Raw genomic sequence first — 18,033 nt, forward strand, 5'->3', positions numbered from 1 at the left:
TATTGTAGCGATCCTCGCTATATGAGCCATGGTACAATTTACACCAAGTGGGTTAACCATATTGGGGCAATGCTTAGAGTGTTTGACTTTCATGCCAGAGACCAGGATTTGTTTCCTGCTCTTTGCGTTCGCTACATTGGTGTCAGAAGTGGGATGGTGGCCGTTGGGTCATCGTAACACACAGTCCGGGACATGAGGGGGCTGAGTCTAGTCGAATTAAGGGGACGTGGCTTCCCGTTCAGAGAGGGCAGTGTAGCAATCCTCGCTATATGAGCCACATTACATTTCCCATCAAGTGGGTTAAACCTATAGACTCGATACGGAGACCAGGGTATTCACGCCGGAGACCAGGGTGCACTTCCCGCTCCCTCTGTTCGCTGCAATATAGTGGGGGAACAATATCTGATGGGGGAGCTTCTTTTTTTTTCTTGCACCTTGTTGGAAACTGGACCAGGATTCCAGTTTGGGGACCAGTGTCTTTGCCTGTACTGTGGCATACCTGTATTAGCCATCATTGATAGTGGAAGGCTACCGACAGTAAATTCCATATAGTCATAAATTAAACTAAATATTCATATAATATATGATTATATACATTTTAAGAGTTCTGTACAGGACTCCAAGGACCGGAAATCAATGCATCGGCACCGGAAGTGTAGAGCGGAGCAGACCCACAAGAGGGAAAAAGAAAAAAAATCTAGTGGAAAAAAATCGGCAAATCTGAGGGTTCGGGCGGATTTGGACTGAGTTTCCGAACTGTCCCGACCCGCGGGACCCCCGGGGTTGAGAGGGAATCGACAACACCGGTAATTAACATCGAGTTATTACTCAATCGTTAATTATTTCTGTGTGACAGAGCAGCTCATACGAGCTGCTGCTTTCCTCTATCTGGACAGCCGGAAGTCTGCATGAAGCTGCGTCTCGCACAGGGGCATTGGCGTCGACGTTTTTTTCTGTGTTTTTTTTATTCGTGAGGTTTTTTTTGTTTTTTTATTTTCTCAGTGTGATGAACAGGGAGAGGGATGGAGGCTTAAGGGGTTGTGGCATTGTTGTTTTCAAGCGGGAGTTTATTTGTTTATTGTCGACTTTAAAAATAGGCCGCATAGTAGCAAGCTAGCTAACAAAAGCTGAAATTAATGGAGGCAAGTTAGCTAGTCAGCTAACCTCAAGGAGCTATCTAGCTTCTACGTTAACTAACTAGCTCAGATTTCACTCCTGTTGTTGCTAGATAATTAACATCAATAGCAGTCTATCAAGCTTGCCACCAGACATTTAGCTGAAAGAAAGGGTAGGCGAGTGTTTTATTGTAACGTTAGGTGACGGTCGGCGGCTATCCCGTTGGCTGGCAAGCTGTCTTGTGTGTGTGTGCCCTGGCCTGGGATAGGACTTACTATAACTTGACAGAACTCAATGTTCCACTTCAGAATGGTTAGCAGACACCTCTCTGTTGCTGGTGTATTGAGTTACAAATCTACAATAAATAACTTCCACTGTTCTACACCTACTAGCTGGATGATTTTCAATGACAGACTTGACTTTCATTATTCCTTAATATTTATAGTGCCCACTCCATGCATGGCATATTTGAATATTTCTGTTAAATATTCTATTATGTATGCAATATAATGTATCCCTAATTTTTTGTTATCTCATCTGTAGACTGTTATAAGTTTTAAGTAGCCATTGATGAAACATACTTTCTTGTACACCCCCACTACTGCGCTCTGCATGCATTTACTTGTATGTGAATAATAACATGCCATTTACAATCCTGACCAACAGCAACACTCTGTCTGGGGGCCACGGACTCTTACATACAATATGGCTCCATACAATATGGTTCACACTTTTTTTTAAATCATAGTTAAATTATTGGCAGGAAAAATGCATACCAGTGAAGAAAAAACATTTGTATCATTCAACGTTCCCCATTCCCTTGAGAAAAACTCTTTCTTTTACTCAACTTCTTGGATATGCTTAGCAGTTGCAAGAGACCAATAACTTTTGCCAGACATCAGTTGAGATGGGCATGGTCTCATTTTAATTGACGACAACGAGCGAGCAGGTGTTTATAAGTCATGTTGCTTTTCAATTACAGAAATAATGGAAGATTCCCATTTCAACTCATCATACTTTTGGTCTCCCGTTCCTACAGTACAAGGACAGGTAGAAGAAACCTTATTACTGGACCTTATCTTGAATTGTACATAATACATTTTAGTTGGCACTAATAATGAGCTTACACCTTAGGTGAGGATGGAAAAACATACAATTCACTGTAATTCATGTGTAAGTAACAAAACAATGAGCCTCCCTAAATGATAACTTCTACCCCTCCTCTCTCCCACTTCCCTTATCAACCTCTACCACCTCTACTTATTTCCCATTGGCATCTCACCCATTCTCTCTATTGCCTGTCTTTCTCTTTCCCTCCTCTCCTTTCCTATCCACCTTCCACCTCCACTATAGATTGAAAATGCCATGTTCCTGAACAAGATGAAGGAGCAGTTGAGTCCAGACAATAAGGGTTCTCCATCGTTCCCTCACTCCTCGCACTATCCCACCGCCGTGCTCACCATGGACGCTGGAGGCCGGGTGGTGCCCAAACAGGAAGGTGGAGGCGTCCAATTGAACGCCATAGGTGGGCACCTGCACCAGCCGCACACCTCACAGAATATCACGGTGGTGCCCGTCCAGTCCGCGGGCATCATGACGGCAGGTGAGAAGACGAAACACCAGTGTCCGTTTGTCTGGCGATCCTCTGTGGTTGTTCTATGTGTATCTCTTCCCTGTTTCTGTCTGGCTTAATCATGTTATAGTGATGTCTGTCAAACGTTCTCTGTATTTCATTGGGTGTCTAGTGTGTGCCTCAGCTCTCTCTTGGAGGGGCGTGGTGCAGTCAGGTCACAGTCTCTCTCTCCCTCTTAGCGGGGCTAGTGATAACCACTCCCCAAGGCACCCTGGTCTCTCAACCCACCTCCACACAATCTTTTGTGTCCGGACCCCCTGCCACCACCATGATAGTGTCCTCACTGCACCCCACAAACACAGGTAAAACCTCCACCCCGTCCCCCCAAACCTGTTTACCTTTCCCCCCCACATTATGATAGGTTGTGTGCCTGAGCAGCTTGCAAACCTGTCCTGGCTTATCAACAACCGTAGCAGACTCACTGGCACATACACACATACTGTACATTCATTGGAGCATTAAAAAAATATGGTTGATATGGGCTTGCCCAGCAAGGGGGGCACCACGTTCTAAAGTCTTTTAGACTCAACACTCACACACAGTAACACACTCATTGCTGCTTGAGCTAACCCCTGCAACGCGTTGCCAGCAGCCAACCACTAACCCATGACCTGATCCAGCCCCCCCCCCCCCCACCCTCTGCGGTGTGAGCGAGAGGGAGCGAGCCGGGTAGTGAGCTCCGTGTGTTGAGTGTGTTCTCTTCTCTCGGTTTCTGTCAGAGAGCAGCCAGCACTCCTCTCTCTACTTCTACAGCCACAGTGAGTACCCACCTCCATCTCCCCTCCACCCTGCCCCAACTAGCTGACTACTCCCTCCCCATATGCCATCAACCATCCCTACTGCTTAGCAGCAAAGCCCTGCAACCGTAGCCCAGGTTCAGTCTTGTGGTTGTGTTGTGTTTACTTGCACTCTGAACTGTTTGATTGCTGGTTTGGATGTGCAGTTGAGTTGCTTTCTAAATGACTTGTCTGCGTGGAGGGTACTGTACTAAACCACAAATTACCTTTAAGTCCCGCGGTGTAAGCTCGCAACTTTTAATGGAGGAACCACTGTACGTCTTATGTTTCAGTGATGGGGTCATATGTTGTAGCTTAAATCCTTTAAAAGATAGCGCCACAATTGTAGTGAGAAAACAGAAACCACTCTGTTTATTACAAGCGCATCTAGCGGCTATCGGAGGTTACTGACGTAACCCCAGTTCTATGAACCAAGTGCAGTTGTTTATTTCAGAGTTTCTTTCGCCACACCATTTTCAAATCAGGCGACCCCCTAGTTTGAGAAACGCTGCTGAAAGGCCTGTTATAAGCTGCAAAGAAAATGTCTTGGATGTAATGTTTTACTGGACTTAAGCTCACACTATAAATCTCACAACATATTATGAAGATGATCAGATCTGCGACCTATTGATGGTCTAGTAGAGTTATCTGAGTTATCTGAGACTCCAAAAATGATATCTGAAAGTCTAGGAATATGATCTGATGCACATCCACTAATGGTCCAAGCAAGTTATCTGGAGGACCAATGGAGTGATCTGGAGTACACCGCCATGTTCTCTGGTGGTGCTATTCCATTCATGAATGTGATCATCCAAAGATTGATCAAAACCATTGTCTTGGATTAATGTCCAAAATATAAAAAACGACAACATCTGGCCCATTCAAAAAGCAAAATCAATTTTGGTTAGTTGTGTAACTGTGCAATGCTGTCGAAATAGGCAGTTGAGTGTAAACTATTATTTTTGCAGCGATGAAGTCTGTCAGGTATTTCAATATATGGGTGTTGTGACATTACTTTCATTAATCTGTTGACTGTTATTTATCGAATCAACTAACTATGTTTAATTGTTACCCGATTTTAAATTAATCATGTAACAATTAACTCATTAGGAATTTGGGGCACCACAAGAGCGGTTGTTTAAAGAGTTACCATCTCCCGAATTAAACTCTAAAGGTCTTTACCTATCAAAACCATAAAACAGTCAACGTATTAATCATAACCTCATATCATATCATCATTCTTCTTTGAAGACAAGCTAGCCAGGGGTGGCAGTTAGCCTAGTGGTTAGAGCGTTGGGACAGTAAGTTTGCTGGATCGAATCTCCGAGCTGACAAGGTAAGAATCTGTCATTCGGCCCCTGAACAAGGCAGTTAACCCACTCTTCCCCGGTAGGCCATCATTGTAAATAAGTATTTGTTCTTAACTGACTTGCCTAGTTAAATAAAGGTTAAATAAGAAAGTAATTCTGAACAGTCGTAACCTCCTGCATCTGCAAAACCCCAGCCTTATGATTTGGTACTACACAAATTGGTTTAATTATCATTAAGTTAGCTGGTAAATAAATAACACAGGATAAACATACACACTTACTACATTAGGAAAAGGTCCCTAGCGGACTGACACAACCTATGGTGGCTTGTTACAAAGGAGATGGAATGGAGGGGGAGAGAGAGAAAGAGACACTTATCGTTAATACGTTTTAGGAACTACTCTCACAGTAATCATATACTTTGCACACGAACTGCCGCCCGTTTGGAGTAAGAAATCATGAATGTATTTACAAGTGAATGCCTTCGTTTGCCGTTTATCTCTCTGTCTGAACCAGGCCTCCTTAGGAAGGGTGTTGGGCTTTTCCTCGGCACGCTTGTAAGGCTCTGATTGTCCAAAAGGTGTTTCTCTGTTCTCTCATTTTCTCCTGAAGCTTCTTTGAAGATAGGCTAGCCAGCCGTGTCGATGGTTCCAGTGCTGTGATGAGAGTAGCGCACTATGGTGATTTGAAAGAATAGTCCAACTTAAATTCACTTTCAAAGAGATTTTACTCCGGACAGCTAATCAGCCGTACCAGTGATTGTCCGGAAGGTGACGTTATTGTTTCAACCTCGTGTTGAGATTCAGGGTTCAAACCACGCTAGACGTGGGTTGCAACTCCTGGTCTTTCCTGGACTAAATGTTAATTTCTTTACCAATCCTTTTATGAACTCATGTCAAAAGGGATGGTTATGTCAAGCTGACATGCTATCTGACCTCACTCGGTGCGTGGCTACTTACTGTGCAATGTTTATTCAAGATAAATTATCTCTTATGGCTCCTAAAATCACATTCCTATCTTAACAAAAATACATGAATCATTTTTCATATTTCATATACAAAGTAGAGGATGGAGACTTCGTACATGTAGTGTATATACTTTTCAAGTTACAGTATTTCCTTTATAACCTTTTTAATGACATCACAAAATAACAACCCATATGACATTATTATTCTTTAGATCATCTCTGACCATTCCACACGTTCTATGTTAGTTATATGTTAACATGTTAAGAGTTTCAGCGGGAAAACGGTCTCTGGAGACAAATTAACATTCCTGTGTGAATTTTGGAGAGGGAGACTCTAGATCTCCTCTCCTTTAATATACAACAGGGTGTGAGGTGTCAACCACCCACCAGCTCCCTTCTCCCCCCTCTGTGGTTACTGTTATCCCTTGCCAAGCTGATATGACCCATTCGGATCCTCACAGGATAGTCATGACATGGGTGAAGAGATTAAAATGCCTCAGTGTTATGGGGTTATACAGTGCCTTGCGAAAGTATTCGGCCCCCTTGAACTTTGCGACCTTTTGCCACATTTCAGGCTTCAAACATAAAGATATAAAACTGTATTTTTTGTGAAGAATCAACAACAAGTGGGACACAATCATGAAGTGGAACGACATTTATTGGATATTTCAAACTTTTTTAACAAATCAAAAACTGAAAAATTGGGCGTGCAAAATTATTCAGCCCCCTTAAGTTAATACTTTGTAGCGCCACCTTTTGCTGCGATTACAGCTGTAAGTCGCTTGGGGTATGTCTCTATCAGTTTTGCACATCAAGAGACTGAAATTTTTTCCCATTCCTCCTTGCAAAACAGCTCGAGCTCAGTGAGGTTGGATGGAGAGCATTTGTAAACAGCAGTTTTCAGTTCTTTCCACAGATTCTCGATTGGATTCAGGTCTGGACTTTGACTTGGCCATTCTAACACCTGGATATGTTTATTTTTGAACCATTCCATTGTAGATTTTGCTTTATGTTTTGGATCATTGTCTTGTTGGAAGACAAATCTCCGTCCCAGTCTCAGGTCTTTTGCAGACTCCATCAGGTTTTCTTCCAGAATGGTCCTGTATTTGGCTCCATCCATCTTCCCATCAATTTTAACCATCTTCCCTGTCCCTGCTGAAGAAAAGCAGGCCCAAACCATGATGCTGCCACCACCATGTTTGACAGTGGAGATGGTGTGTTCAGGGTGATGAGCTGTGTTGCTTTTACGCCAAACATAACGTTTTGCATTGTTGCCAAAAAGATCAATTTTGGTTTCATCTGACCAGAGCACCTTCTTCCACATGTTTGGTGTGTCTCCCAGGTGGCTTGTGGCAAACTTTAAACGACACTTTGTATGGATATCTTTAAGAAATGGCTTTCTTCTTGCCACTCTTCCATAAAGGCCAGATTTGTGCAATATACGACTGATTGTTGTCCTATGGACAGAGTCTCCCACCTCAGCTGTAGATCTCTGCAGTTCATCCAGAGTGATCATGGGCCTCTTGGCTGCATCTCTGATCAGACTTTTCCTTGTATGAGCTGAAAGTTCAGAGGGACGGCCAGGTCTTAGTAGATTTGCAGTGGTCTGATACTCCTTCCATTTCAATATTATCGCTTGCACAGTGCTCCTTGGGATGTTTAAAGCTTGGGAAATCTTTTTGTATCCAAATCCGGCTTTAAACTTCTTCACAACAGTATCTCGGACCTGCCTGGTGTGTTTCTTGTTCTTCATGATGCTCTCTGCGCTTTTAACGGACCTCTGAGACTATCACAGTGCAGGTGCATTTATACGGAGACTTGATTACACACAGGTGGATTGTATTTATCATCATTAGTCATTTAGGTCAACATTGGATCATTCAGAGATCCTCACTGAACTTCTGGAGAGAGTTTGCTGCACTGAAAGTAAAGGGGCTGAATCATTTTGCACGCCCAATTTTTCAGTTTTTGATTTGTTCAAAAAGTTTGAAATATCCAATAAATGTCGTTCCACTTCATGATTGTGTCCCACTTGTTGTTGATTCTTCACAAAAAAATACAGTTTTATATCTTTGTTTGAAGCCTGAAATGTGGCAAAAGGTCGCAAAGTTCAAGGGGGCCGAATACTTTCGCAAGGCACTGTATACCACTTACACGTTGTTGCTTTCACCATTGCATACCAGGAGACACCGTTTTGGATGATACTCACCAAGAAGAGGCCCAAGGGATATGTAGTGTGGTGTTTGGTGTCTTTTAATCAAAGCTGTATCCCCCCCGTTCTCTCCCCTTCCCTCCATCCCTCCTTTCCCCATCCCGTTTTTTTGTACCTGTTTCAGGCAAGAAAGAGGATTTGGTCATCCCTCCTGCTGTCATGCCAACGCCCGGGAAGCGGGGCAGGAAGAAGAAGTCAATGATGTCGAGGGCGGGCGCCACCCTCCCCCCAGGAAGTGATGCGTTGATTCTGGCACACCTGGCTGCTGGGGGACAGGTGATTGAGAGTCTAAGGGATGTCACATAAGAACTAAGCCTCTACAGAAGTTATGTTGAGTATTATGTTGTGTTTAGATCAACTCCCCAGTCAATCCAATCCATAGTGATAAAATATGTTAAGGCTACGTAATGTAGTGTCATTATTTCAGGATTAGTGAAGCAAAGTGTTGTTTATAAAAACAAATATTGTTTGTTTACAGCACCACACTGCCGACCATTATGACTTATCAAATGATGAGGATGAGCATGGGAACAAAGATGGGACCAAATCATACAGGTAGATTAGAGGCTTTGTGCTTACATACTTTTTACCCCTTAACTCTCACAATTTGTTACCCAAGTTGAACCTGTAATGTATTCCCCATTCAACGTATCCCCGTGTCTATACAGTATCTCTGTTCTTCTTGTTTTCTCTCCATTTCCACCACCTGCCACTCTCTCATACCCATATTCCAGGTGCCGGATGTGTGCGGTGACGTTCTTCAGTAAGTCGGACATGCAGATCCACGCCAAGTCTCACACGGAGGCCAAGCCGCACAAGTGCCCCCACTGCTCCAAGTCGTTCGCCAACTCCAGCTACCTGTCCCAGCACATCCGCATCCACAGCGGGGCCAAGCCCTACACCTGCTCCTACTGCCAGAAAACATTCAGGCAGCTCAGTCACTTACAGCAGCACACACGGTACTGCTGCCTCCCTGGCGTGTGTGAGTGTGTGTGATGATTGATTTCAGGGAATAGGTGTGTGACTGCAGAGTATAGGCCTTCACACAAGAATGAAGGGCTGGTAGTAAAGACTATCATTACAAATTCAGGGATATTGATACCAATGTACCTTTCCACATTTGGCTTTGAATTTGACCATTACAATATGAGTAACTACTCTGCATTAGATACATGGGTTTTTATTTTGACAATGCAAATAATACATTGTTACCCCCAAGAATACTGATTTAAAAACGTCTTATTGTACTTCATCTATGACTGCAGATTTAGAATAAACAAGCCCAATAGTGATGTTTCTGGTGACGTGTGACAAAGCAGCACCACCTCTTTCCTCTCTTGTCGAAATGTCACCACTTTTCTAAGCAGAGTGTGTGCTGTTTGACATGTTTTTTCTTGCCAAATTGCTTTTTGTGAAATTTGATGAATTTGTTCAGTTATATCCTTGCTTCTGTTGATTTCTTTGCGTGTGCCCTCTTCATTTTGTGGTATCCATCTCATCCTTATCCCTCATTTGACTTTTCTGACTGTCTGCTTCCTCGCTCTCGGTTCCACACGTTCACTTACAGTACCAGTCAAAAGTTTGGATACACCTCATTCCAGGGGTTTTCTTTATTTTTACTATTTTCTACATTGTAGAATAATAGTGAAGATATCAAAATGATGAAATAACACATATGGATTAATTTAGCCTAACTTTTAGCCTAACTTTGCCTTGATGACAGCTTTGCATACTCTTGGCATTCTCTAAACCAGCTTGAGGTAGGGGTGATATACATAAGATATTTGGTAAAAGACCAAGTCTATATTATGGCAAGAACAGCTCAAATAAACAAAGAGAAACGACAGTCCATCATTACTTTAAGACAAGGGCAGTCAATCTGGAAAATGTCAAGAACTTTGAACGTTTCTTCAAGTGCAGTCGCAAAAATCATCAAGCGCTATGATGAAACTGGCTCTCATGAGGACCGCCACAGGAAAGGAAGACCCAGAGTTACCTCTGCTGCAGAGGATAAGGTCATTAGAGTTACCAGCCTCAGATTGTAGCCCAAATAAATGCTTCACAGAGTTCAAGTAACAAGCACATCTCAACATCACCTATTCAGAGAGACTGTGTGAATCAGGTCCTCATGGTCAAACTGCTGCAAAGAAACCACTACTAAAGGACACCAATAAGTAGAAGAGACTTGCTTGGGCCAAGAACTGGGAGCAATGGACATTAGACCGGTGGAAATGTGGTCCTTTGGTTTGGAGTCCAAATTGGAGATTTTTGTTTCCAACCGCTGTGTCTTTGTGAAACGCGGTGTGGGTGAAAGGATGATCTCTGCATGTGTATTTTCCACCATAAAGCATGGAGGATGTGTTATAGTATGGGGATGCTTTGCTGGTGACACTGTCTGTGATTTATTTAGAATTCAAGGCACACTTAACCAGCATGGCAACCACAGCATTCTGCAGCGATATGCCATCCCATCTGGTTTGGGCTTAGTGGGACTATGATTTGTTTTTCAACAGGGCAATGACCCAACACACCTACAGGCTGTGTAAGGGCTATTTGACCAAGAAGGAGAGTGGTGGAGTGCTGCATCAGATGACCTGGCCTCCACAATCCCCCGACCTCAACCAAATTGTGATGGTTTGGGATGAGTCGGACCGCAGAGTGAAGGAAAAGCAGCCAACAAGTGCTCAGCATATGTGGGAACTCCTTCAAGACTGTTGGAAAAGCATTCCAGGTGAAGCTGGTTGAGAGAATGCCAAGAGTGTGCAAAGCAGTCATCAATGCTAAATATTTTTTGAATCATTTAACACTTTTTTGGTTACTACCATATGTGTTATTTCATAGTTTTGATGACTTCACTATTATTTTACAATGTAGGAAATAGTCAAAATAAATAAAAACCCTAGATTGAGTAGGTGTGACCAAATTTTTGACTGGTACTGTACATACAAGCAGGAACATATGGAAGGCAGTGATACCGTATATAACCATTACCAGAGACATAGACAAAGATTTTTGACACAACATTCAGTGCTAGGTTAAAAACAAAATGTGTAGGGGAGGTCAAAAAAGCACAGTTCAGGCTTCAAGTGTAGTACAGATTGAGTGCCGTGGTTTTATTCAAGGGAGATCACAATACGTGTATGCGTTGTTTGCTATCTTGGAGGCTATAGTTTTTATGTGTATTTTTCAGATTTTGGGGGGAATTAAAGTTGCTTATGTTATTGACAAACACAATCTGAAAAAGTAGTTTTTATGCGTTTGGTAAACTAGAAATAATAGAGGTCCAAGCATCGATCCCTGTGGAACACCACATTTGATCTGAAGAGGGGTTAACTTCTTTGAAAGTGACAGATTGCATTCTTCCTTTTAGATGGCTGGAGAACCATAGCAAAGACTAATAAGTCACGTCCATCTTTGGGGAAATGATGTCATTTTGGGTAAACTATCCCTGAAAGAGCATCATAACGTAAATGTTTTTATTTCAGACAAATAATATGGCTCTATCTGTACATTTAGATATCCAAAGACTACATCTTTCCATATTGAGTTCTTCATTTTATTTGGATGCCTTTCCCTGACACTTTCAGTTCTATCTGTGCACCATCTCTACAACCAGTCTTTGGTTTCTTGAATGTTTGAGGAATTAAATAAATTGCTTTTCCCTTCCTCCCACCCTCACTGTTCTGTTAGAATAAAGTGCTCCCCTTGCCTTCTCTATTGCATTTCCTCCCTCACATGCCCCTCACAGTTTTTTGCCTTATGTTTCAAGAGAAAGGCGAGCACATGCCTTCACTCAAATGTCTAAGTTGTAGGCCTGTAGAATTACCATACAATATCGTTAGCATACCATAGGTGGAGAGAGAGAGAGAAAGGAAAGGGGGACTGCCTGCTGTCTGTTTTCGTACTGTGTTTTGCAGCTCAGACACAGCAACAACAAAAAAGTGCACACTGTCAATCAAACTGCTCTAAACTTGATTTGGGGTGATTTGATTATGATTTGATCTCAGGATAATTTGTCGCTGATTTGATACATTATAAATCTCTCTCTTTTTTCTCTCTCCATCTCCCCATCCCCTTGTTAGAAACCACACTGAGGGCAAACCGCACAAGTGTCCCCACTGCTCCAAATCGTTCTCCAACTCCAGCTACCTTGCCCAGCATATCCGCATCCACAGCGGGTCCAAGCCCTACACCTGCTCCTTCTGCCAGAAAACATTCAGGCAGCTCAGTCACTTACAGCAACACCACAGGTAAACACTACTAAACAGGGACAGTGGGCAGTCATGTCATCACACACCCTCTCTAGTTCCATCTACTCCTCTTTTTTTGCTTTTTTCTCTCTTTCCTTCTCAATCGTTGTCTCTCATTCTTTTATCTTCTTGCTCAATTTCAAAACAACCCACAGAGTTATTTAATAAAGCGTTTAGGATAAATTGATGTGATTACAAGTCTCATTAGAGTTTGCTACATTTTCTAGCTCCTCCCTCATGTCAGCATCAGTTTGGACATGAGGCTGTTGCCAATATACCTATCCCTTACACTTTGACATCTGAATGGACTGGTTGGATTTACCAGTGAGTATTATGGTGGAAACTCTATCTATGAGGGGCCGTCAAGACAGACCATTGGATAGTGTGGTTGATTTGGGATTGGATCTCTCTCTTTCCATCTTTCCTGTCAGTTCCTTGGAGTGAGTGACACTGTAATGAAAGTAGTCAGGCTACTGGGGTTTTCGGGGAGCTGTAGTTCATTACAGACTGTGTTTCACTTCCATAGGATCCACACGGGGGATCGACCTTACAAGTGTATCCATCCTGGCTGTGAGAAAGCATTCACTCAGCTGTCCAACTTACAGGTAGGCAGGACTTCTACATCCAATTCACAAGTCCAATAGATCTCAAATTTGGACAATAATCATCTCAAGTTCAATTTATTTGGTTGTAAGTTTCTCATAGCAAAAATTAACTTATCTTTAAATGAATTATGTACAGTTAATAACATAAGCATAATGATATGATGTAGGCATGATAACGTTATAGTCACAATAATCATAATGTATTAACTCTTACATTGCTGCTTACCCCAGTCTCACCGCCGGCAGCACAACAAAGACAAGCCGTATAAGTGCCACAACTGTAACCGCGGTTACACAGATGCGGCCAGTCTGGAGGTGCACCTGACCACTCACACGGTCAAACACGCCAAGCTTTACTCCTGTGGCCTGTGCAACCGCGCCTACACCTCGGTACGCCTGCCAATCACCCTAAAACCTCTACCTCCTCAACTACATGAAGTCCAACCCCTTTTAAAAGAGTCACACCCACTTTTGCTTTCTAGATGCGGGGCCTCCCCACTTGTGAGGGGCCTGGTGAATGAAAGTGGTGTTCAGCAATGTCATATTTTAGGGGAGGGGCTAGAGCATTGTGGAGATTAATTCATTGTATGTACTTCTTTCAGTAACTGCAATATTAGATTACTTGAAGGACTACAGTACTTCAGGTTACTGTAAGTTGGTTGGTAGTGAAAACAGTTGAACAACCAGTAGAAGAGTAGATGAACAAGTACACGCAGTAGTTTGGCTTGATGGTAACCTATAGTGTTGTATAGGACTGTACAGATTGGCGTTTGGCTATGTAGTTAAAAACACTGCTCCCCCCTCTACTGTAGTTTATATACGCTTGGCCCATATTTCCTTCCAGTAATTTGCATAGACTACAAATGACTGAGTTTGTATGTACAGTTGAAGTCGAAGTTTACATACACCTTAGCCAAATACATTTAAACTCAGTTTTCACAATTCCTGACATTTAATCCTAGTAACAATTCCCTGTCTTAGGTCAGTTGGGATCACCACTTTATTTTAAGAATGTGAAATGTCAGAATAATAGTAGAGAGAATGATTTATTTCAGCTTTTATTTCTTTCATCACATTCCCAGTGGGTCAGAAGTTTACATACACTCAATTATGTATTTGGTAGCATTGCTTTTAAATTGTTTAACTTGGGTCAAATGTTTTGGGTAGCCTTCCACAAGCTTCGCACATTAGGTTGGGTGAGTTTTGTCCCATTCCTCCTGACAGAGCTGGTGTAACGGAGTCAGGTTTGTAGGCCTCCTTGCTCGCACACGCTTTTTCAGTTCTGCCCACAAATTTTCTATAGGATTGAGGTCAGGGCTTTGTGACGGCCACTCCAATACCTTGACTTTGTTGTCCATTTTGCCACAACTTTGGAAGTATGCTTTGGGTCATTGTCCATTTGGAAGACCCATTTGCGACCAAGCTTCAACTTCCTGACTGATGTCTTGAGATGTTGCTTCAATATATCCACATAATTTTCGTTCCTTATGATGTCATCTATTTTGTGAAGTGCACCAGTCCCTCCTGCAGCAAAGCACCCCCACAACATGATGCTGCCACCCCCGTGCTTCACGATTGGGATGGTGTTATTTGGCTTGCAAGCCTCCCCCTTTTTGCTCTAAACATAACGATGGTCATTATGTCTAAACAGTTATATTTTTGTTTCATCAGACCAGAGGACATTTCTCCAAAAAGTACGATCTTTGTCCCCATGTGCAGTTGCAAACCGTAGTCTGGCTTTTTTATGGCAGTTTTGGAGCAGTGGCTTATTTCTTGCTCAGCGGCCTTTCAGGTTATATCGATATAGGACTCGTTTTACTGTGGATATAGATACTTTTGTACCTGTTTCCTCCGTAGCATCTTCACAAGATCCTTTGCTGTTGTTCTGGGATTGATTTGCACTTTTTGCACTGAAGTACGTTCATCTCTAGGAGACAGAAAGCATCTCCTTCCTGAGCTGTATGACGGCTGCGTGGTCCCATGGTGTTTATACTTGCGTGCTATTGCTTATACAGATGAATGTGGTACGTTTAGGTGTTTGGAAATTGCTACCAAGGATGAACCAGATTTGTGGAGGTCACAATTTTCTTCCTGAGGTCTTGGCTGAGTTCTTTTGATTTTCCCATGATGTCAAGCAAAGAGGCACTGAGTTTGAAGGTAGGCCTTGAAATACATCCACAGGTACACCTCCAATTGACTCAAATTATGTAAATTAGCCTATTAGAAGCTTCTAAACCCATGACATCATTTTCTTTGAATATTCCAAGCTGTTTAAAGGCACAGTCAACTTAGTGTATGTAAACTTCTGACCCACTGGAATTGTGAATTATAAGTGAAGTAATCTGTCTGTAAACAATTGTTGGAAAAATGACTTGTCATGCACAAAGTAGATGTCCTAACCGACTTGACAAACAATAGTTTGTTAACAAGAAATTTGTGGAGTGGTTGAGAAACGAGTTTTAATGACTCCAACTTAAGTGTATGTAAACTTCCGACTTCAGCTGTAGGTGCTGCCAATCCCTTGCATTTTGTCCCCAAGACCCGCTGCATAGTAAGAGTTCACTGCACTGTCCACCTCCCTCACCATCTTTCTCCCCACTCCTCTTCTCCAGGAGACCTACCTGATGAAACACATGCGGAAGCACAACCCTGACCCCCTCACGGTGGCGGCAGCCATCGCCGCCCAGCAGGCTCAGGGCCACACCCCCGGAGGAGGGGGCAGGGGGAGGGGCCGTGGGAGAGGAGGAGGCGGGGCAAATGTAGTGGGTGGTCCTGGAGGGGCGGGCCAGAACCCGGGGCAGAACCAGTCCCAGAACCCCAACAACCCTCAGCAGGGCAGCTACCCACAGACGGAGGGCGTGCCATGCTCCTTCGACCTGCACCAGTACAAGACGGTGTCGGCCGGCGAGATCCAGTACAAGCCAGTCAGCGTGGCTGATCTATCGGCCCATAAGGACCTCTGCTTGACCGTGTCCACCTCAGCCATCCAGGTGGAGCACATGAACTCATAGAGCGGGAGGATGGACAGAGGGGAGGAGAGGAGTTTGAACAGAGCAGAAGATAGACAGAATGGAGAGGGAGGGAGGGAGTTGGAGGCTGGGGTCACTTTAAATGGGAGGATAGGCTCATTGTAATGGCTGGAATGGAATAAATGGAACTGTGTCAAACACAATCAATGTGTTTGATTCCAGCTATTTCAATGAGGCCGTTCTCCGATTTTTCCTCCCACCAGCCTACACTGACAGGGAGAAAGGACTAAGTAAAAGCGACACTGCCTTGTGGTTGGCGAAGGAATGGATGGAAGAATGAGGTTTGGCGATGCAAGACCCAATCAGAGAAGGAAAGGAGGGCGTGAAGAGGAAACCTGAGATGAAGAGGAAGTATGGGATATGTAGTCCAGTATTGAATGAAGAGATGATCTATGAATGGTTCAAAGAAGGCACTTAAAGGAGAAGACATCGAAAAGAGATGAGGGGGGGGGGGGGGGGCTGATATAAAGAAGGCACTTGATCAATCTTGTATTTTTACCCTCATGGTTTCTCATTGTTTCACTTATTAGTTGTATGTATATTATCATATGTATGTATTTTTCTACCAACGACGTGGGGAAGTAAAAAGATTGTGCAAGGAAAGTGAGTGAGAAGAAACATCAAGAAACAGAGCAGATTTTGTATTTAAGAATGATCATTTTCTATATTCCCAACTCATTCTTGCAAAGCAAGGGGTATGGGGGAGAAAGGCAGATTGTGTTGAAACAATGAGGTACTTTTAACAGGTTTTTTTTTTTTTTTTTTTAACCTTTCATACAGAGTATTAGTACCTTCGTTATTCTTATTGTACGCAACTATCAATGTTATCCTCATTATTATCCATTGGAAGATACTGTAATCTATGTAGATATGCAGTACCACTCAAAAGTTTGGACATGCCTACTCATTCCAGGGTTTTACATGGGTACTACATGAGTCCATGTGTGTTATTTCATAGTGTTGATGTCTTCACTATCATTCTACAATATAGAAAATAGTCAAAATAAAGACAATCCCTGGAATGAGTATGTGTCCAAACTTTTGACTGGTACTGTATATAGAAGTGACTTTTTTTTCATTCAAAAAAGGGAATGATGTACTGCCTCTGTAAAGAAAAAACAGATCTAAATACATATGAAAAAGAAAACAAAATAACTTCAAAAGTATGAATCGTTGACATGTATTTGTAACCCGTCCAATCACAGAGCTCTATTCTGCTCTGTGTATTTATTGAGCTGGCTTGTGATTGGCCGGTGATCTTACGTATACTCCTTGTACTTCATTATGTGTCTTTTGAAATAACACAGTTCTCATTATTCTTATTGTTATCGCTCCTAATGCCGTTATTAACTACCCTTATGCTACACTCGCTGTATATGCACAGTACACATTCATATGAACAGACTGTTTCTCCTCGTAAGGACAATAAATTGAGACAGTCGAGATGACGATCTTTCTGTCCGATTCACCTTTTCCTGCATGCCGTGGCCAGTCAGTTTGAAGGTATTGTATCAATGTACAGTACACAGGTAAATTATACATTGAAATAGTGTGGAATATTGTGTATGCTGGGTTATTGTGTTAGGGACCCTAATTTGCCATTAGTGTCCCCTGTGCCATGCCCATTTCACAACCTTCATACACACAAGCACCAAAGAAGACGAGGGTTGTGGTTAATAGAATCAAAGGAATTCTGTATTTGATATCATTTAAGGGTATATGTTTCCTACAAAATACAAATGTCTGAGGTTCCTCATGACACTAGTGCACAGCCATTTGAAAACAATACAGAGACACATTACAATTTTGGCAAGTCTTCAAAAACAAAGTAAACAACACACTATTCTAATATAACTCAAAGAAAACGACATGAAACCAGTCCATGGAATTCATCTCATTATTTTCATTAAATGTATAGTATGTAACTTTTTCCCAAGCTTGGTTTGGTTTTCACTGAAACATGCCATTTAAGAATATATAATACAGCAACTGTTGGTATTATTTCTTGGTAAAACAAGAGGCAACCATGAAAGTAGATTGTGTCCTGGTTATAGTAAGATGCAACACAGAAACAGGGTAACATTGTGTTAGTCAGGATAAGGAGGTTTGATTACTCTTGTCTTGTGATGCAACTG

At 42.5% G+C, this 18,033-nt stretch overlaps 1 protein-coding gene across 15 annotated transcripts; it reads left to right on the forward strand.

Moving 5' to 3' along the window:
* Window positions 1–635: 635 nt before the first annotated feature.
* On the forward strand, window positions 636–17,834 carry LOC110488359 (zinc finger protein 384). 15 transcript variants are annotated; one of them, XR_016493724.1, is made up of 13 exons: window positions 636–806; window positions 2,099–2,166; window positions 2,470–2,719; window positions 2,929–3,051; window positions 3,469–3,507; window positions 8,139–8,290; window positions 8,493–8,569; window positions 8,749–8,973; window positions 10,528–10,745; window positions 12,097–12,264; window positions 12,791–12,869; window positions 13,101–13,259; window positions 15,482–17,350. XR_016493724.1 is itself a non-coding variant. In XM_036970899.2 (12 exons), the coding sequence occupies exons 2-12, from the start codon at window positions 2,104–2,106 to the stop codon at window positions 15,878–15,880; spliced, it is 1,734 nt and encodes a 577-aa protein (XP_036826794.1). In that variant the 5' UTR covers window positions 636–806; window positions 2,099–2,103; the 3' UTR covers window positions 15,881–17,350. The 15 variants fall into 15 exon arrangements, 13 of the variants coding, with proteins under 13 accessions (XP_036826794.1, XP_036826800.1, XP_036826796.1 ...); XM_036970899.2 differs by lacking the exon at window positions 10,528–10,745; XM_036970900.2 differs by lacking the exons at window positions 636–806; window positions 10,528–10,745 and adding an exon at window positions 911–1,428.
* The last annotated feature ends 199 nt before the right edge of the window (window positions 17,835–18,033 follow it).

Source organism: Oncorhynchus mykiss, chromosome 30 (assembly GCF_057628025.1).
Source record: "Oncorhynchus mykiss isolate SJ-2025 chromosome 30, ASM5762802v1, whole genome shotgun sequence".
Lineage (NCBI taxonomy): Eukaryota > Metazoa > Chordata > Actinopteri > Salmoniformes > Salmonidae > Oncorhynchus > Oncorhynchus mykiss.